General features: G+C 35.2%; 1 protein-coding gene across 1 annotated transcript in view; it reads left to right on the forward strand.

Moving 5' to 3' along the window:
- The window catches only part of LOC145689196 (prostaglandin G/H synthase 2-like), a 38,443-nt gene that overhangs the window by 3,952 nt on the left and 19,306 nt on the right, over positions 1-15,185 (forward strand). The window contains exon 3 of the mRNA XM_081763330.1: positions 9,881-10,024. Within this exon, the coding sequence (XP_081619456.1) occupies positions 9,881-10,024 (144 nt within the window). The remainder of the gene's footprint in view (positions 1-9,880; positions 10,025-15,185) is intronic.

The raw sequence follows: 15,185 nt of genomic DNA on the forward strand, positions 1-15,185 counted from the left end.
TGTATTAGACAGTAATTTGTTAGCATGGCACAATTTCAAATTTTGGATTGATTATGGTAACTTTAAAGGACTTCGTTTAAAAATTGTGCTCTTTCATACTTTTTAATTATTTTCTGAATTTTAGTGATTTATAAGCACCTTTTATTATTATTATCTGCTTTATAGCACTTTTTCATTATTGCCTTAGTTATTTATTTTAATTATTTACATTACTTATTAATTATTTAAATATTTAAACATTTAGCGCTTTTCTGAAGTCAGTTATCTTTCTTATAAAAAGGTTTTATTTGATAATTATGCTTTCTCTCTTTGCATTATGCATTATTATAAGTTTGCTTTTTAATATAAATGATGAAAAGTAAATATTATGTTCTAAATACGTTATTTTCTATTGTTTATTTATATTTAATGCGTAACAGTTACTTTCATTCCAATAAACTGAAATTAAATGCAACTACCAGTCATAAACTGATTTTTTTGTGTGACACTGTAAGGTAATATAAACATAAGAGTACACACTGCAATAAGCACAAAGCAATATTTAAGAATAACAATCTATATTCACTATGTTATTCTTAGTGACATCTGAATGACACTGAAAGGGTTGGTTTTTTAGGGTGGATCGAAAAAACATTTTTTCGAAATTGATTTTGCAATAGGGCTATTTTTGTGTGTTTTTACCTCAATATCACGTAAACAAAATCTTAAGTCGATTGGTGACGACTTGGCTCTCATTTTTTTTTTTAAAAAAAAAGAGAATTTGTAGATTTTTCACTTTTTTTTAAAAAAAAAAATAAACATGTGATATTCGTTTAGCGGTAGGACTATTGTTTTTGTTTTCCTGCTCCCTTAGCACGTAGAAGAATTCCAGTTCGATAGGCCATATCGTTCAGGTGACGACTTGACGCTAAAAATACGTTAAAACGTGTTAAAATTTGAGAAAATTCGATGATATACCAAAAATTCATGTCAATGTTTCCATCTTGTTTTACGGTAACAATTACCAAACAAAAAAAGAAAAAAGAATAAAAGAAAGAAGGCTTTTTAAAAGTATGAATACCTGCACCACGCACGAGAAATCACCAATAATCCACTGGCGAGGAGGAAGGGTGTGATATAGTAAAGTTTGAAGTGTACGCAAAGCTCATTCAAATCATAATTCATTTCTATTTTTGATTTTAATTTGTCGTTTTAATGGTTTTTTTTTTTTGGCATTAAATTTTCAAGAAGGAAATACTTTTGTAGCTCTTCGCTTATTTCTAAACTGTAGTAATTACATATTTGAAAATAAGCCAGAACTTACCACGAGAAGGGGGCTGCAGATCGAGTTCCGCCCACCCAACCACGTGACTTTATCAAGTTGGTAGATTACTGTCTACTAGTGTCTATAGTGCTCTCAAACGGGTCGGGTCGGATCAACTCGGATCGGGTTGTCGGGTCGGGTCAATCGGGTCAGCTCGGGTCGGGTCAGTTCACTTTGGTCAACTGTGTTTAGGTTGAGCTTAAACTAGGCTGGAGTCGAAAGCTGTTGTTTTTCACTAGCTGCCTAATTAAAAATAGCAATTTTCAGTTGATTTTATAGAAGCCATAAATCTATTTTGAACACTTGCAGCTAGTGTTTTTATGGTAAATGCTTATTTTTGTACTTGTGTGTACTTCAATTTTTAAATGTGGAAGATTGATTTTACCAATCGACTGTAACATTAATATCTACGCCAATTTGGAGTCTGGATTTAGAAATTAACTAGAAGTTGTTTAAGCAAGGCCAAAAGAAAGATTGGATATGGACGACCAAGCCCAAGCGGGACCGCGGTGGCTCAGTGGTAGAGAGTTTATCTCTGGTGCATGGTGTCCATGGTTCGATCCCAGCTTGTGCTAAGTGGGCTTTGTGGTGGAGAAACGCGTGTAGTGGGTTTTCTCGGGGTTCTCCTGTTTCCTCCCACTTTCTTCATTCCACTATTGCATTCATTTCTCATGATCACCATATCCCTTAGCCTCGGTGCAGAATCGAGGGACCTTAAACTAAATATTTCAGTTTATTTCACCAAGCCCAAGAACATCGATAAAAGAATAAGATAAAGATTGGATATGCAAGACAAAGTGCATAGTAATCTTGCTCTTGGTCTTGTTTTGGTGATCGCCAAGTAGCGATGAGCATATTTTCTTGCTTTCCGTATAGTATGAAAGACCATAATCAAAATCACACTTGGTCTTCATTTGTACCGATGAGGCGAGCATTCTTGGCTCCTGTATAGCATGAAAGACCACCAAGACTACGAAATGCAGGACCAAGACTTGATTGTGCAAGAAAAAGAATAAGGCGCAGTATTGATGACCAAGACCTAGGGTGCGAATTGTTTGAATTTCACTTGTTGGGCTGAAAGTGATGAAATAAAATTAGTACTTTATAATTAATTATCATACTGTATTTTTAAATTTTAAATCACAATATTCATATTATGTATCTTCTTACTTGCAACTATATATACTGTAAAATACGTTTTAATTACCGAGAAAGAAAACTCAAAGTGGCGCGGGTCCCGGAATCATAAGAACCTATTTTGAAATGAAAGTTGAAGGGTTGGAAAAATCACAGGTGTTCTCCCGTTTCCTCAAACCTTATCATTGTAGTTAAACGATTTCCTTTTATCTCCTCCAAGAGACTCTTGCTACTGCCTTCCGAGAAGACCCCCTTGCCGTCCGAGCAGGTGAGAACACTAACCTTGAATACAAATTTCGTCACATAGAACTAAAGCAAGAAAAAAATAAATTTCTCCCACGTCAGACATTGGTATTAGTTATAAAAAGAAATAACCAAACCTCAAAAGTGCCAAATATTCATTAAGATGCATACACAAATCACCCGCTTGATCTAGCTAGTGGTTAACGTGTAAGACTTCGGTACACGTGGTCCGGGTTTAATTCCCAATGGGAGTGCATTTTGGCGTGACCATAGTGCTTTCGGTCTCGACCCGACCCGACCCGGGTCGGGTTGGGTCAACTCGGGTCGGATTGTCGGGTCGGGCCAATCGGGTCAGCTCGGGTCGGGTTGTCGGGTCAGGTCAATCGGATCGGATCACGGGTCGGGTTGTCGGGTCAGGTCAATCGGATCGGATCACGGGTCGGGTCGGGTTGGTCTTCAACCCGATCAGTTGAGAGCACTAGTCTAGAATACAGGGCGTCAAAATGGAACTATTGCCCACTTGGAACATACTCTGGGAACAGCAATACAGAGATTTGTTTATATATTATACACCGACGAGTTGCTCTTTAGATATCTGTTCGAAAGATTGGATGGGAAAGCACCGGCTCAAGTACATATTCTGGACCTATTGGAAGATTACCAGAATTCTGTTATTTCAATCAATTTCAATCAATTCAAAAAAATTTCAACCAATTGTAGTTGATTTGATCGACGAGTTTCAAGGTTTGGTCAATTTGAGCACCAACCTACAGTACCTACTCAACATTTGGAGAGCAATCTCAACAGGACAGTGTTCTACAGACCTAAAAAGGGGAAAAAAATGGAAAGATGCACAAAATCCGGTGGTTGACAACAGCGGCCCGAATTCTGCGCCTTTACTTAGCCATAGAAGACACCAATATAAAAAAGGACAACATCAGTCCCTAGCTTTCTACATTATGAAAGTTTATACTCCCATATGGTTTCTCATTAAAATAAAACCATCTTGCACAGACGCACCCCGACACCTCTGGACACTAATTTCATTATCCCGAGCAATGGTGAACTCAACGAAAGAAGTAATCGATCCAGTTATACGTAGGAATGCATACTTCAGTCATCCGGAGAACCTCCTACGTGCTTTAATTAGTGACGACGAAGCTGACAAGCGACGATTGGGGTGGCGAAGACTAGAATTTTCAAGACTCGAAACTGTAGCGCTCCAACAACTGTTCGAAAATTTGAAGTCCCAAAGATTGTGAACTTAGACGCCACGTCCTACGTTGATATGGTTGACTGGTCAACAGTAAATCTGACAGAGGCCCTTCTTAACAAATATTTGAACTTAGGGGAGATAAAGGAGAATATTAAAACTACAGCAATGGCATCTGAAAAAAAAATTAAGTCTTTTCCCTGTCACACATAGAAAGTGGAGAGAATGATATAATTAGTGATTGAGGCGGCATCTTGTGTGTTTGGACCGCAGGCACATGAGTTCGTTCTGGCTACCTTAAAATCACAGCTGCACATGCCAAACTTCTCATCATAGTCTGACTACAAGGCTGATCAGCAGTAGACACTAGACACGAGTAGACAGTGACACTTAGTGATCTACTAGCTTGATAAAGGCACGTGGGTGGGTAGGCGGAACTCGCTTGCCAGGCACCTTCTCGTGGTGACTTCTGGATCATTTCCAAATATGTAATTACTACAGTTTAGAAATAAACGAAGAGCTGCAAAAGTATTTCCTCCTTGAAAATTTAATGCCAAAAAACATTAAGACGACAAATTAAAAACAAACACAAAAATGAATTATGATTTGCATAAACTTTGCTTACACTTTAATCTTTAACTTTATTACATAACAACCTTCCTCCAAGCCAATAGATTATTGGTAATTTCTCGTGCATGATGTAGGCATTGATACTTTTAAAAAGCCTTTCCCGCCTTTTTTGTAGTTGTTACTGTAAAACAAGAGGATAACATTGACATGAATTTTTGGTATATTATCGAATTTTCTCAAATTTTTTAACACTTTTAACGTATTTATAGAGTCAAGTCGTCACCTGAACGATATGACCTATCGAACTGAAATTCTTCTACGTGCTAAGGGAGCAAGAAAACAAAAACAAATATTCCTACCGCTAAACGAATATCACATGTTTATTTTTAAAAAAAAAAAAGTGAAAAAGCTACAAATTATCCCTTTAAAAAATGAGAGCCAAGTCGTCACCTGAAGGACGTGACCAATCGACTTACGATTTTGTTTACATGATATTGAGGTAAAGACAAACAAAATAGCTCTATAGCAAAATCAATTTTTAAAAAATTGTTTTTTCGATTTCCAGGTTTTGAGTGAGCTTTAAAATTATCTTGTCAGACTGAACCTTTTAGAACTCAAAATACAATTGATAGTAGAAAAATGTATCTCAACTCAAGCAGATGATGGATTGCTCTGATTCAAAATGGACTAGTAAGCTTTACATACTATAATATGATCTTAACTGTTCTCCTTTCCTCCAACAGCTGATATTTTACTTTTAAATTCTGAAGTTTCAGATTTCAGCACAGATAAGCTTATGTAGGAAAACATTTTTTTTCCTTTTTTTTTTACTCTTCAAAACAGATCGTTGAAGTTCCTAACTTATATTATTCCTGAAAATAAAATTAAAATAATAAATGAACTCCCTCGCAGGTATATGGTAAGTGTATACACCTTAGGAGCGGAGAACCGAGTTCAATTTCCACACTAAACTGTAGGTCCAGGTCGGCACGCTAATATTCCAATTAACCAATCAACTAAAATAATAGATTTAATTCTTAATTACAATAATTTATTAAACTAGCAATTAAACAGGTAGTCAATTTTCCAATAATTATGCTTTATAATACTTTTAAAATTAATTTATCTGGATCCTTAAATAACCAAAATAAAGTATAGGGTAACAAACATATATATGTCTAAAGCAATGATTTCCAATCGATGTCGCGCAGTCCCATAGGTTGTGTCGTGAAGATTTAGAATTTTATAGTCTAATAATGAAACATTTAATAATAATTAGTTAAAATTAATTATGAGACAGACTGTACCGGTCAACAACTCCAGCGGAAGAATATACAGAGTCAGAAGTATAATCTTACAGCTTATAATTTATATTATTAACCAAAAAAATTAACAAATGTGTCGCGACGTACTAAAGTGTCGTCATTCAGTAAAGTGTCTCGTCAGTCTAAAAAGGTTTGGAACCACTAGTCTAAAGTATTGTTATACTTTTAATGTTTTTAGTTTGCTCTAATAATAATCAGTATATTGTAAAATGCTGCTAGAATTAGATTGGTAAAGAGAAATAAATTATGGTACACGTGATTTAAACTTTCTCCCACAACCGCTTATTATAAAACTTCACTACGTATAACAAAATACAGTATAATCCTTTAACAAAGGCAATCCGAAGACCAATAGTGACTCTGAATTTGATGAAAGGTGATTAGGATTGTTCCAGGATTCAGTCGCAGCTAAAGGACAGGTTAGGTAGAACCTCAGGATCCGACTAGCCAAGAGGTTGGTGTATTGTTTCTTTCAGGACCCAGACGCAGTAAAAAGAAAAGGATTCGGTTGCTCTCAAGGTCCAGACGCAGACAAGTAAAGAAAAGGTCATGAGTGATCAATCTGTCGTCTGATGACGTCGAAGGTGGTGCGGCTTTTTTTATATTGAATTTCGTGAATCCTCAATGATCTTCATGAGTGATAATGCTGTAGTCCTCTTGGGGTCGCATGTTGAGTTATGACGTTTGTTATCTACTGGGTGTTGTTATAGTTGAGCACGTGGATTGTTGTCATATGCAGAGGATATTACAATATTGTTATTATTATATTTTTATTTTTCTCTATTTATCAATGATCTACCAGGAAAAATCAATTGCTCAAAAATATTATTATTCGCAAAGTTCTTTAGAGTAGCTAATAATGAGTATGATAATAATCTGCTGCAGAAAGATTTTGATACAGTAAATCATTGGTGCGAAAATAATTTATTAATGATCAACTCTTTAAAAAAAAAACTAAATATATGACATTCACTAATAAAACGCAAATATTTTGTAAGTAAATGTAAAATTACTGAAGTAACAATAAACAAAATAGAACAAATTAAAGATTTTGGTATTATATATTACAGAGAATTGAAATTTGATAATCATATAAATGATATAATGCAGAAACAGTAGATTTTATATTTTATCAATGGCCTAATTTTATAAATGGTTGTTCTTATGTTTACTTATATAAGACACTTATTAGATCCAAACCTGAATTTGGTTCAGTTGTCTGGAACAGTTTATCTAACACACTTGTTAACAAAATCGAAGCTAAACAGAAATGTTCCATAAGGCTACTATGTTATACAATGAAAAAGCATTATTATGTATATGAATGAATATGAATATTGGTTAATTTGGGGGGGACTTGAATTTCTATCGGAAAGGAGGAAAGTTACAGTAGTAGCAAATATTCTATTGTTTAGAAAATATAGGAATAAGAGTGCCGATTTATAGTGTTAGGAATCGATCGACATTGGCAGCAATAAATTCTAAACGTGAAATACTGAGAAGAGTAACAACTTTTTGCAATAATTTAAAATAAATATACACCCTCCATTCCAAAAGAAACCGAACTTTTGAAAACAAATAGTACCACTAGTGCCATCTGTTGTAATATTTTACCGGTAGATGGCGTAGTCCCTCATTGACAAGTGGTATAAATGTCATGACATTTGGATGCACGGCAACAAAGTTATTGCGTTTCAACTGTCAGTGTGTTGTGTACATCGGTCGGAAAATGAGTTTCAAACAACGAGCTGCAATTGAGTTTTGTGTTAAACTGGGTAAAACTTTTAGTGAAACGCACCAAATGCTACAAAATGCATATGGTAATGAGTGTCTATTCCGTACGCAAGTTTACGAGTGGTTCAGACAATTCAAATCGGGTAGAGAGACGCTGGATGATGACGAAAGATCAGGCCGTCCCAGAACCGGATTATCGGAAGAAAACATCGAAAAAGTGCGTGAATTCATCAAACATAACAAAACATCGTCGGTGAAAGTTATTGAAATGGAATTAGGCATTCCTCAAAGAACCGCATACCGCATTTTGACCGAAGTTTTGGGCCTTAAGAAGGTTAATTCGCGGTTTGTACCACACAAACTCACCGAAGACCAAAACGTTGATCGAATTGCGCATTGCAAAGACATCGTTAAAAGTGCTCGGCAGGATCGAAACTTCTTGAAATCGATTGTAACTGGTGACGAGACGTGGTTCTTTGAATATGAGCCCGAAACAAAGCGGCAAAGTGCTGAATGGAGAGCGCCGGATAAAGGAACACCCCAAAAAAAGTCGCTTGGTGAAGTCAAAAGTTAAGGTGATGCTGATTTGTTTTTACAATTCAAAAGAAATTATCCACAAAGAATTTGTTCAGCCCGGCCAGACAGTCACTGGAGAGTTTTACTTGGGCGTCATGAAGCGTTTGCTGGCAAGAATTCGTCGTATTCGGCCCGAATATCGCGAAATCGGCAGTTGGACTCTTTTGGACGATAATGCACCATCACATCGTTCGCGACTTGTAACTGAATTTTTGGTCAAAAATCACATTATTCGGTTGCATCATCCGCCCTATTCACCAGATCTCGCTCCGTGCGATTTCTATCTGTTCCCGAAACTGCATTTGGCGATGAAAGGAAAGTGGCACGCATCGATTGATGCCATTGAGAAGGCGACGACCGCAGTCCTAAAGACCATTCCAATAAAGGACATGGAGAAGACGTTTGAGAACTTGTTGGAGCGTGCAAATATGTGTATCGATGCAGAAGGGGAATACATTGATTAATAAAAATGATTTGTTCCAAAATGTACATTGCTTTTTTGTTTTTTAAAAACGTTCGGTTTCTTTCGGAATGGAGGGTGTATGTTGGGAGAAATAACACAGCAATTTTTACAAAAATTAAACTGTTTTAACTTTATGGCAAAGGATCTAACTGCCAATCTTAATTTTATGGTTATTATGTATCTTCAGTGCATCTTTACATTTATAATCTTCTATTCAAAGTATCAATCTTTTATGTTGAAATATAAAAACAAGTAACCAAGATTCTTTGCATGCCGAAACTCACACATGGTCAACTCAGGTCCGAATACTCTCAGAATTGTATTTCCGAATTCCCTTCAGACAAACACTCAACGCATATCTTTTTCATACAGTACAATCTAGACTTTCAATAGTTCAACGTTCTCTGTTCTACAGGCTTCCTAAACTATACAACGAAATGTCTCACACTCATAGATTTATTTAATTCTGAAGCTGCATTTAACTCTGCACTACGACGTCGTCAACCTTCTTGTTATCACATACATATTGTTATTTTGCTATTGTTCCTATTATTGCTATGTGATTATTATTATTATTATTATTATTATTATTATTATTATTATTATTATTATTATTATTATTATTATTATTATTATTATTATTATTATGTTTCATCTCTTAGATTTGTTGGATATCCCAGTGTAAACTGGCGTTCAGCTGTATTTGGAATTGTGTTCGTAAATAAATAAATAAATAAATATGCAATTTTAAGCAAGGTTGATTCATTCTTTTAAATGGTAGTTGAATGAAATTTTAATTTGTATAGTTATGTTATTGTTATATTATGAAATTGACTATTTATTATTTTAATCTTCTTTTGTAAATCAGTTTGAACCTTATAATTTGAATACATTAATCTTCTGACAAGAACCTTAACCTGCTCTAATATTCATTCTATATTATAAATTTACTGGTCTGTTTAAAATTATTATAATATAGTGCTGTAAGTAATATAGTGCTGTATTTTTACCTATGAGCTGTTCATAGCACTTAAAATAAAATTATTTATTATATTATTATTATTATTATTATTATTATTATTATTATTATTATTATTATTATTATTATTATTATTATTATTATTATTATTATTATTATTATTATTAAGTTCTTTGTTTCTAATTTCGTTGAGCATGAGGGAGAAAAAGATTTTACTATAATTTTGCAAAAGTGGTTCGTCTATTGGGGAAAAAATGTATGTAAGTAAGAGAAAAAAGCTAGTTTAACTTAAATACTGATTATACACTTAAGTAACAAATGACGATTTCTTTTTTAGGTACTTGGAGTCAGTTAATTGGAGGTATACTTGAGCCAAACGAAGAAATTTTACAATGGGCCGCCACTCGAATGCCATGGTTGTGGGCAATCTTCAACAAAGTGGGTTTCCTTCATGATATGATGATGACGTTCATTTATCGAAGTAAGTATCCAAGCTGAATAAATATTTATTTAAGCAAGCTCGTGGTCATTGTACTTTTGGCTATTAAGTACTTATGACCATTGACGTAAACCAGGATATTTTGGTGTGGAATATGGTACTTAAAATTGTCTGTACTTCTGAGTTTCAGTCCATGGTTCAATTATATTCTAGGGAACCATTATTTTTCTAGGAGCCCCCACCACCACATCTATTTACAATTATACCTTGTGAATCTATTTTCATCTTTACTTTGTCACGAAATTACCTTTTGCTTTAATAAATGAATTATAATATAGTGGCTATTACTTTTCCACTTATACTATCAAAGTAATAAAAAGTGCGGATAGCATGCAATTCTACGTGAGATGTCGTGACGAGGAAATAGTGAGGAAGATCCTATATTGTGAGAGCTGCTGACCGTTCATGATGATCCACCAACTGTACCGGATTCAAGACTCTGTCGTGTGATTCGGAGCCTACATTATCAGCACATCCCTTCCATTATAACCTCAGCACTGCACATGGACGCAAAAGACATAAACACTCGAACTTAAACCCATGACGGGAGAAAATAGTAGCCTCGCTGCAAGTGTCTCCCTAACAATCAACATGAGACGCATTTGTGTATATTCGTGACTCATGAATATGTATTGTCCATTCTTTCTTTTTTTCTTTAAAAAAAATGTTTTGATTAAATTTGGAGAATTATTTATTTAATTTCATCGCTTCGAAGATGAACTTCACCAAGTATAATGGGCAGGCACGTACTCAGGAGTTTATTGCGGGAGGTGGATCCCAAGTTTCATGTTAAACCTGGACTCTTCCAAGTTTAATATGAATATAAATTATATTAAAGTTTGTAAAAATCACCACTAAAACTATATACTAAATGTACAGGAAAGTCGGGATTTCGTAGAGGGTCTGGATCCCCAGGACATCCACCATATTCTTAATGATGGGGTTTGTTAACCATAACTTAATAATTGACAGATTTTATGAATTTTACTGGAAGAAGTTCATATTTATTGACTATATATGTAGCAAATTTCACTGTCAACTAACAAATTATTTATCTATTGTTGTTTGTTGTTTCCTAAAAGTAACACGGATTTTTGTAATAGGATAATCAACAAATTTCCTACAATAGCTTTATAAAATTCATCCAATTTTTATTAATGTGACAATAATTCAACTGGGGAGACGGTAGGGGCCAGTATAATATATTGGTAGTAAATTAAGATACCTAAAACCATATATACCAACTGCGAAAATTTAAAAATAAATAAGTTCCACTATATTATACTGAAAACAGGTTTATGTCTACGAGTATATCTCAATAGTATTTTTTTTTCTTAATTCGACTGCTGAATGTAACATTACGTACAGTATATTCTTTCTGTACTGAGTGTAGGGAAAAAAAGGAATTTCCTGAAAATAATTACCTCGGAGAAAATAATCTCGGAAAAATGACACCGAGAAGAATAACCCCTATGCTCTGATATGCAGAGGAGAATATAACCCCGTACAAAGCTTTTTGAATGATAACCTTTTGTTAGCCCTCCGGGGGCTCTTGCAGTTAGGTACTGTATATGTGATTCGTGTTCCGTTAGAAATGTTATACGTTGATGAAAAGTCATAAGGAGCTTTCCTATTTTCGTTAGGAAGTCCACCTTGGATCTCTCCCTAATGTGGGCTGAGTGGTGTTAGATTTTGAACTTTCTGTAATGCAGACAATAAAGACAGTTTTGGGGGAGAATGTTATCAAGCAGGGATATTTCTAGCACATGACGTAAGCTCCAATCCCTTGGACTCTCACAATGTCATCTCACATATGATTATTTCAAACAATTTTGCTATTAGATTGATCCTCTACCATTTCTTCCTATAGAAGATGTGAAAGATGCGATGTTATATCAACGTGAAATTGTTCCCCCCAGAAGGAGCTGAGTTCCTGGACTATTTTGATTTTGCTTTTCTTAATGAGGCTACCAAAGATTGCGAAATACAAAAGAAACATAACATTGCTTCGCTGTTGTTTTCTTTTCTTAATATCATTTGCTTTACTATTTTCTTAATACAGTGAAACCTCTCTTAGCGGACACTTCTTAATAGCGAAAATTTTCATATGGACAAAATTTCTGTCCCGGCAAAAATATGTGGAGATAGCCTTCTTTTTACGCATAGCGTTCGGTGCGGACACGGACAATATTCTTCTACCCGCAACGTTTTAGTTACCTCTTCATAACAGGCGGGAATTATTCTCAGTTCTTCAAACTGGGCCCAAACGCCAAAATACGTGTCTCCTACTTTGGTCTCCCGTAACACATATCCGGACCCCAGCCAAATCGGTTGTGTACAAGTAACGTCATTCGCTTCCTAGTTATAGCATGTGGGGGAACTTTGGGGCTCCGTATTTCGGAAATTTCTGCGTATGGACCCAAACGCCAAAATACATGTTTCCTACTTTGGTCTCCCGTAAAACATATCCGGACCCCAGTCAAATCGGTTGTGTACAAGTAACGTCATTCGCTTCCTAGTTATAGCATGTAGGGGCACTTTGGGGCCCCGTATTTCGGAAATTTCTGCGTATGGGCCCAAACGCCAAAATACGTGTCTCCTACTTTGGTCTGCCGTAACACATATCCGGACCCCAGCCAAATCGATTGTTTACACTTGAGACCGTTTCCTCGTAAGTTTATATGTTTGTCTCCCATCCTTCCGACAATAAGATCACGAAAACCACAAGTGCTAGAAACGTGCCGTTTTCGCTGGTCGATTTCAAATTTTGTGTAGATTGTCCAGTTCTAATTGAATATTTAAAAAGCATGACCGTTATTTCTTTATTACATTCTTAGGGGTACATTGGAAGTGTTGAAATTTTAAAAAAGTAAAGCATCATATCCTATGAGTTATACATTCCAACATAACATGGTTGTATACAAGGGTTGTATATCTCTCATGCGTTTTTTCATGGCCAAGTGATAATGAAAAACGAAGGATAACCATTTCTCCAGGCTAAAAAGTATCTTTATTGTTTGGGGTTTTTCGTCCAATAAAAACCATATACCACTAACATTATAATTAATTGTGTATGTAATGTATTTGCTCATTACATACTGCATGCAAGAAGAAAGAAAACACTGATCATACACGAATTAGAAACTCCAACCAGAAGTAGGCTCAAATCTTGCAAACGGTGCGAGATATTGAAAAAATAATCGAAAAAATCTCCCTTTATGGTACCCCTTGCCGATTATTATCAAGATGTCTTCTATCTGTAAATGGACATGTACAGATCTTGCGAATAATGACAAGGAGATCCATGCTCATATGTAGGTGATGAGCTGTGTAGAGAGCGCAGGTTTAGGTAGTATTTATTCAAAATTTAATATTAATGTGTTTTGAAGCTTTTGCTTATTTCATCACCAAAATCAACCGAAATGACAAAATACATTATGTGCTTGAATTAATTCTCGCTATTGACTGATAAAGTTCAGTTAGTTGTGATATTTTAGCATAGCAGAAAAGTGACACTAGACATAGGTAAAAATACTACCAACAGGCAAGCATACGAAAACTGGACTTGGGATGTTTTTCAATTCAGGTCCTGAATTGACACCTGATTCATTACGACAATCCTAACAAGAAAAGAGAGGGAGATTATGTATCAAAGTGGAAAATGGCTTACATACCAATCGAAAGCACTAATGACGCCTATTACGAAATTGTAATAAAAATTTTCCGAATGCATATAATGTGCGAGTTATATGAATATACAGGGTGTCCAGAAAATCCCTTTCTATCCCTGTGGAGGAACCTGGGACAAATATTTTTACTTTCAATCATTGTACTTTTGAAAAGATGACACACATGTTTTTCTGTTTTGACATCTGTCTCACCGTTTTAAGTTCTTTTGGGGGGTGGCCATAGACTTTACAATGACTTTTTGCTGACATTTTGACCGGTCGCCATTTTGCACAAGGTAATTTTAGAGAGTCGAGACTTGTTCCGTCTTCTCTCATTTCTCAACAGGTTTCCAACAATATGCTACTTGACCCCCTTACATTTTCCAATTTTTGAGTTGGACCCTGCCTGGGATCCTGCAGATGGCCCTGAGACAAGAAGTTTGCTTTGATACGTTGTGCTTTTAAAATGATCAAACATGTGGTTCCCTGTTTTGGCATCTGTCTCATTGTTTGCGATTTCTAGGGGTTGAAACAGAATTTCTGTATACCCTGTATATTCATATAACTCGCACAGTATATACATTCGGAAAATTTTTATTACAGTTTCGTAATAGGCGTTATTAGTGCTTTCGATTGGTATATAAACCATCATCCACTTCGATATATAATCTCCCTCTCTTCCCCTGTAACTGCAGGAAATCATGAACATGTCCCGGCGAATCATCAACATCAACGTCACAATAGGATATTTATGAAAGTACCATGCTGTGCATTTAATGAGATGAAGTGGTGTAGTCTTGCTGCAACTGGGTCAAGTAGTTCATTCTCAGTGCTATCAATTACAATTACTCATTTTGAATAGAACACAATAATAATAATAATAATAATAATAATAATAATAATAATAATAATAATAATAATAATAATAATAATAATAATAATAATAATAAAGCGTACATTATGCCAAAAGACATGTCAAAACCATATTGTCCTCCATAGTGCTAGACCACGTATTGCAAAACTAGTCAAGGAAATAAGGTTGCCAACTGGCCGGTTTTTGACAGGCCTGGCCGGAAATATTCCTGTTATTTTGATTAAGGCCGGTGACCGGTACAAACTTCTTACCAGCCGTTTTATGATTTTTTTTTTTTTTTTAAATTTGTAATCCAGAATGAAACACGGAATCTTTTAAGTACTTTTCGTACTTGAATCTAAAGAAGTCATTGCCAAGTCTAGAAGAAATTAAACAAATTGCAAATAATCTTCAAGTTGACGAGGATTTCCTTTACGAGGAAGTGTGTAAAGGAAGTTTTCGAACATAACAATAGCAGTAACGACTGCCAAAAACTCCATAACAAAAATAGGGGGTTGGTGTAAAGGAAGTCCTCCTTAAGAGTAAAGTTCATTTTGTAAATTCAAAATTGTCACGTAAGGATTAATATACTTTTGTTCATCTGTTTTGATAACTTTAAAGA

Source organism: Thermobia domestica, chromosome 7 (genome assembly GCF_964235325.1).
Source record: "Thermobia domestica chromosome 7, izTheDome1.hap1.1, whole genome shotgun sequence".
In the NCBI taxonomy this organism is placed as follows: Eukaryota; Metazoa; Arthropoda; class Insecta; order Zygentoma; family Lepismatidae; genus Thermobia; species Thermobia domestica.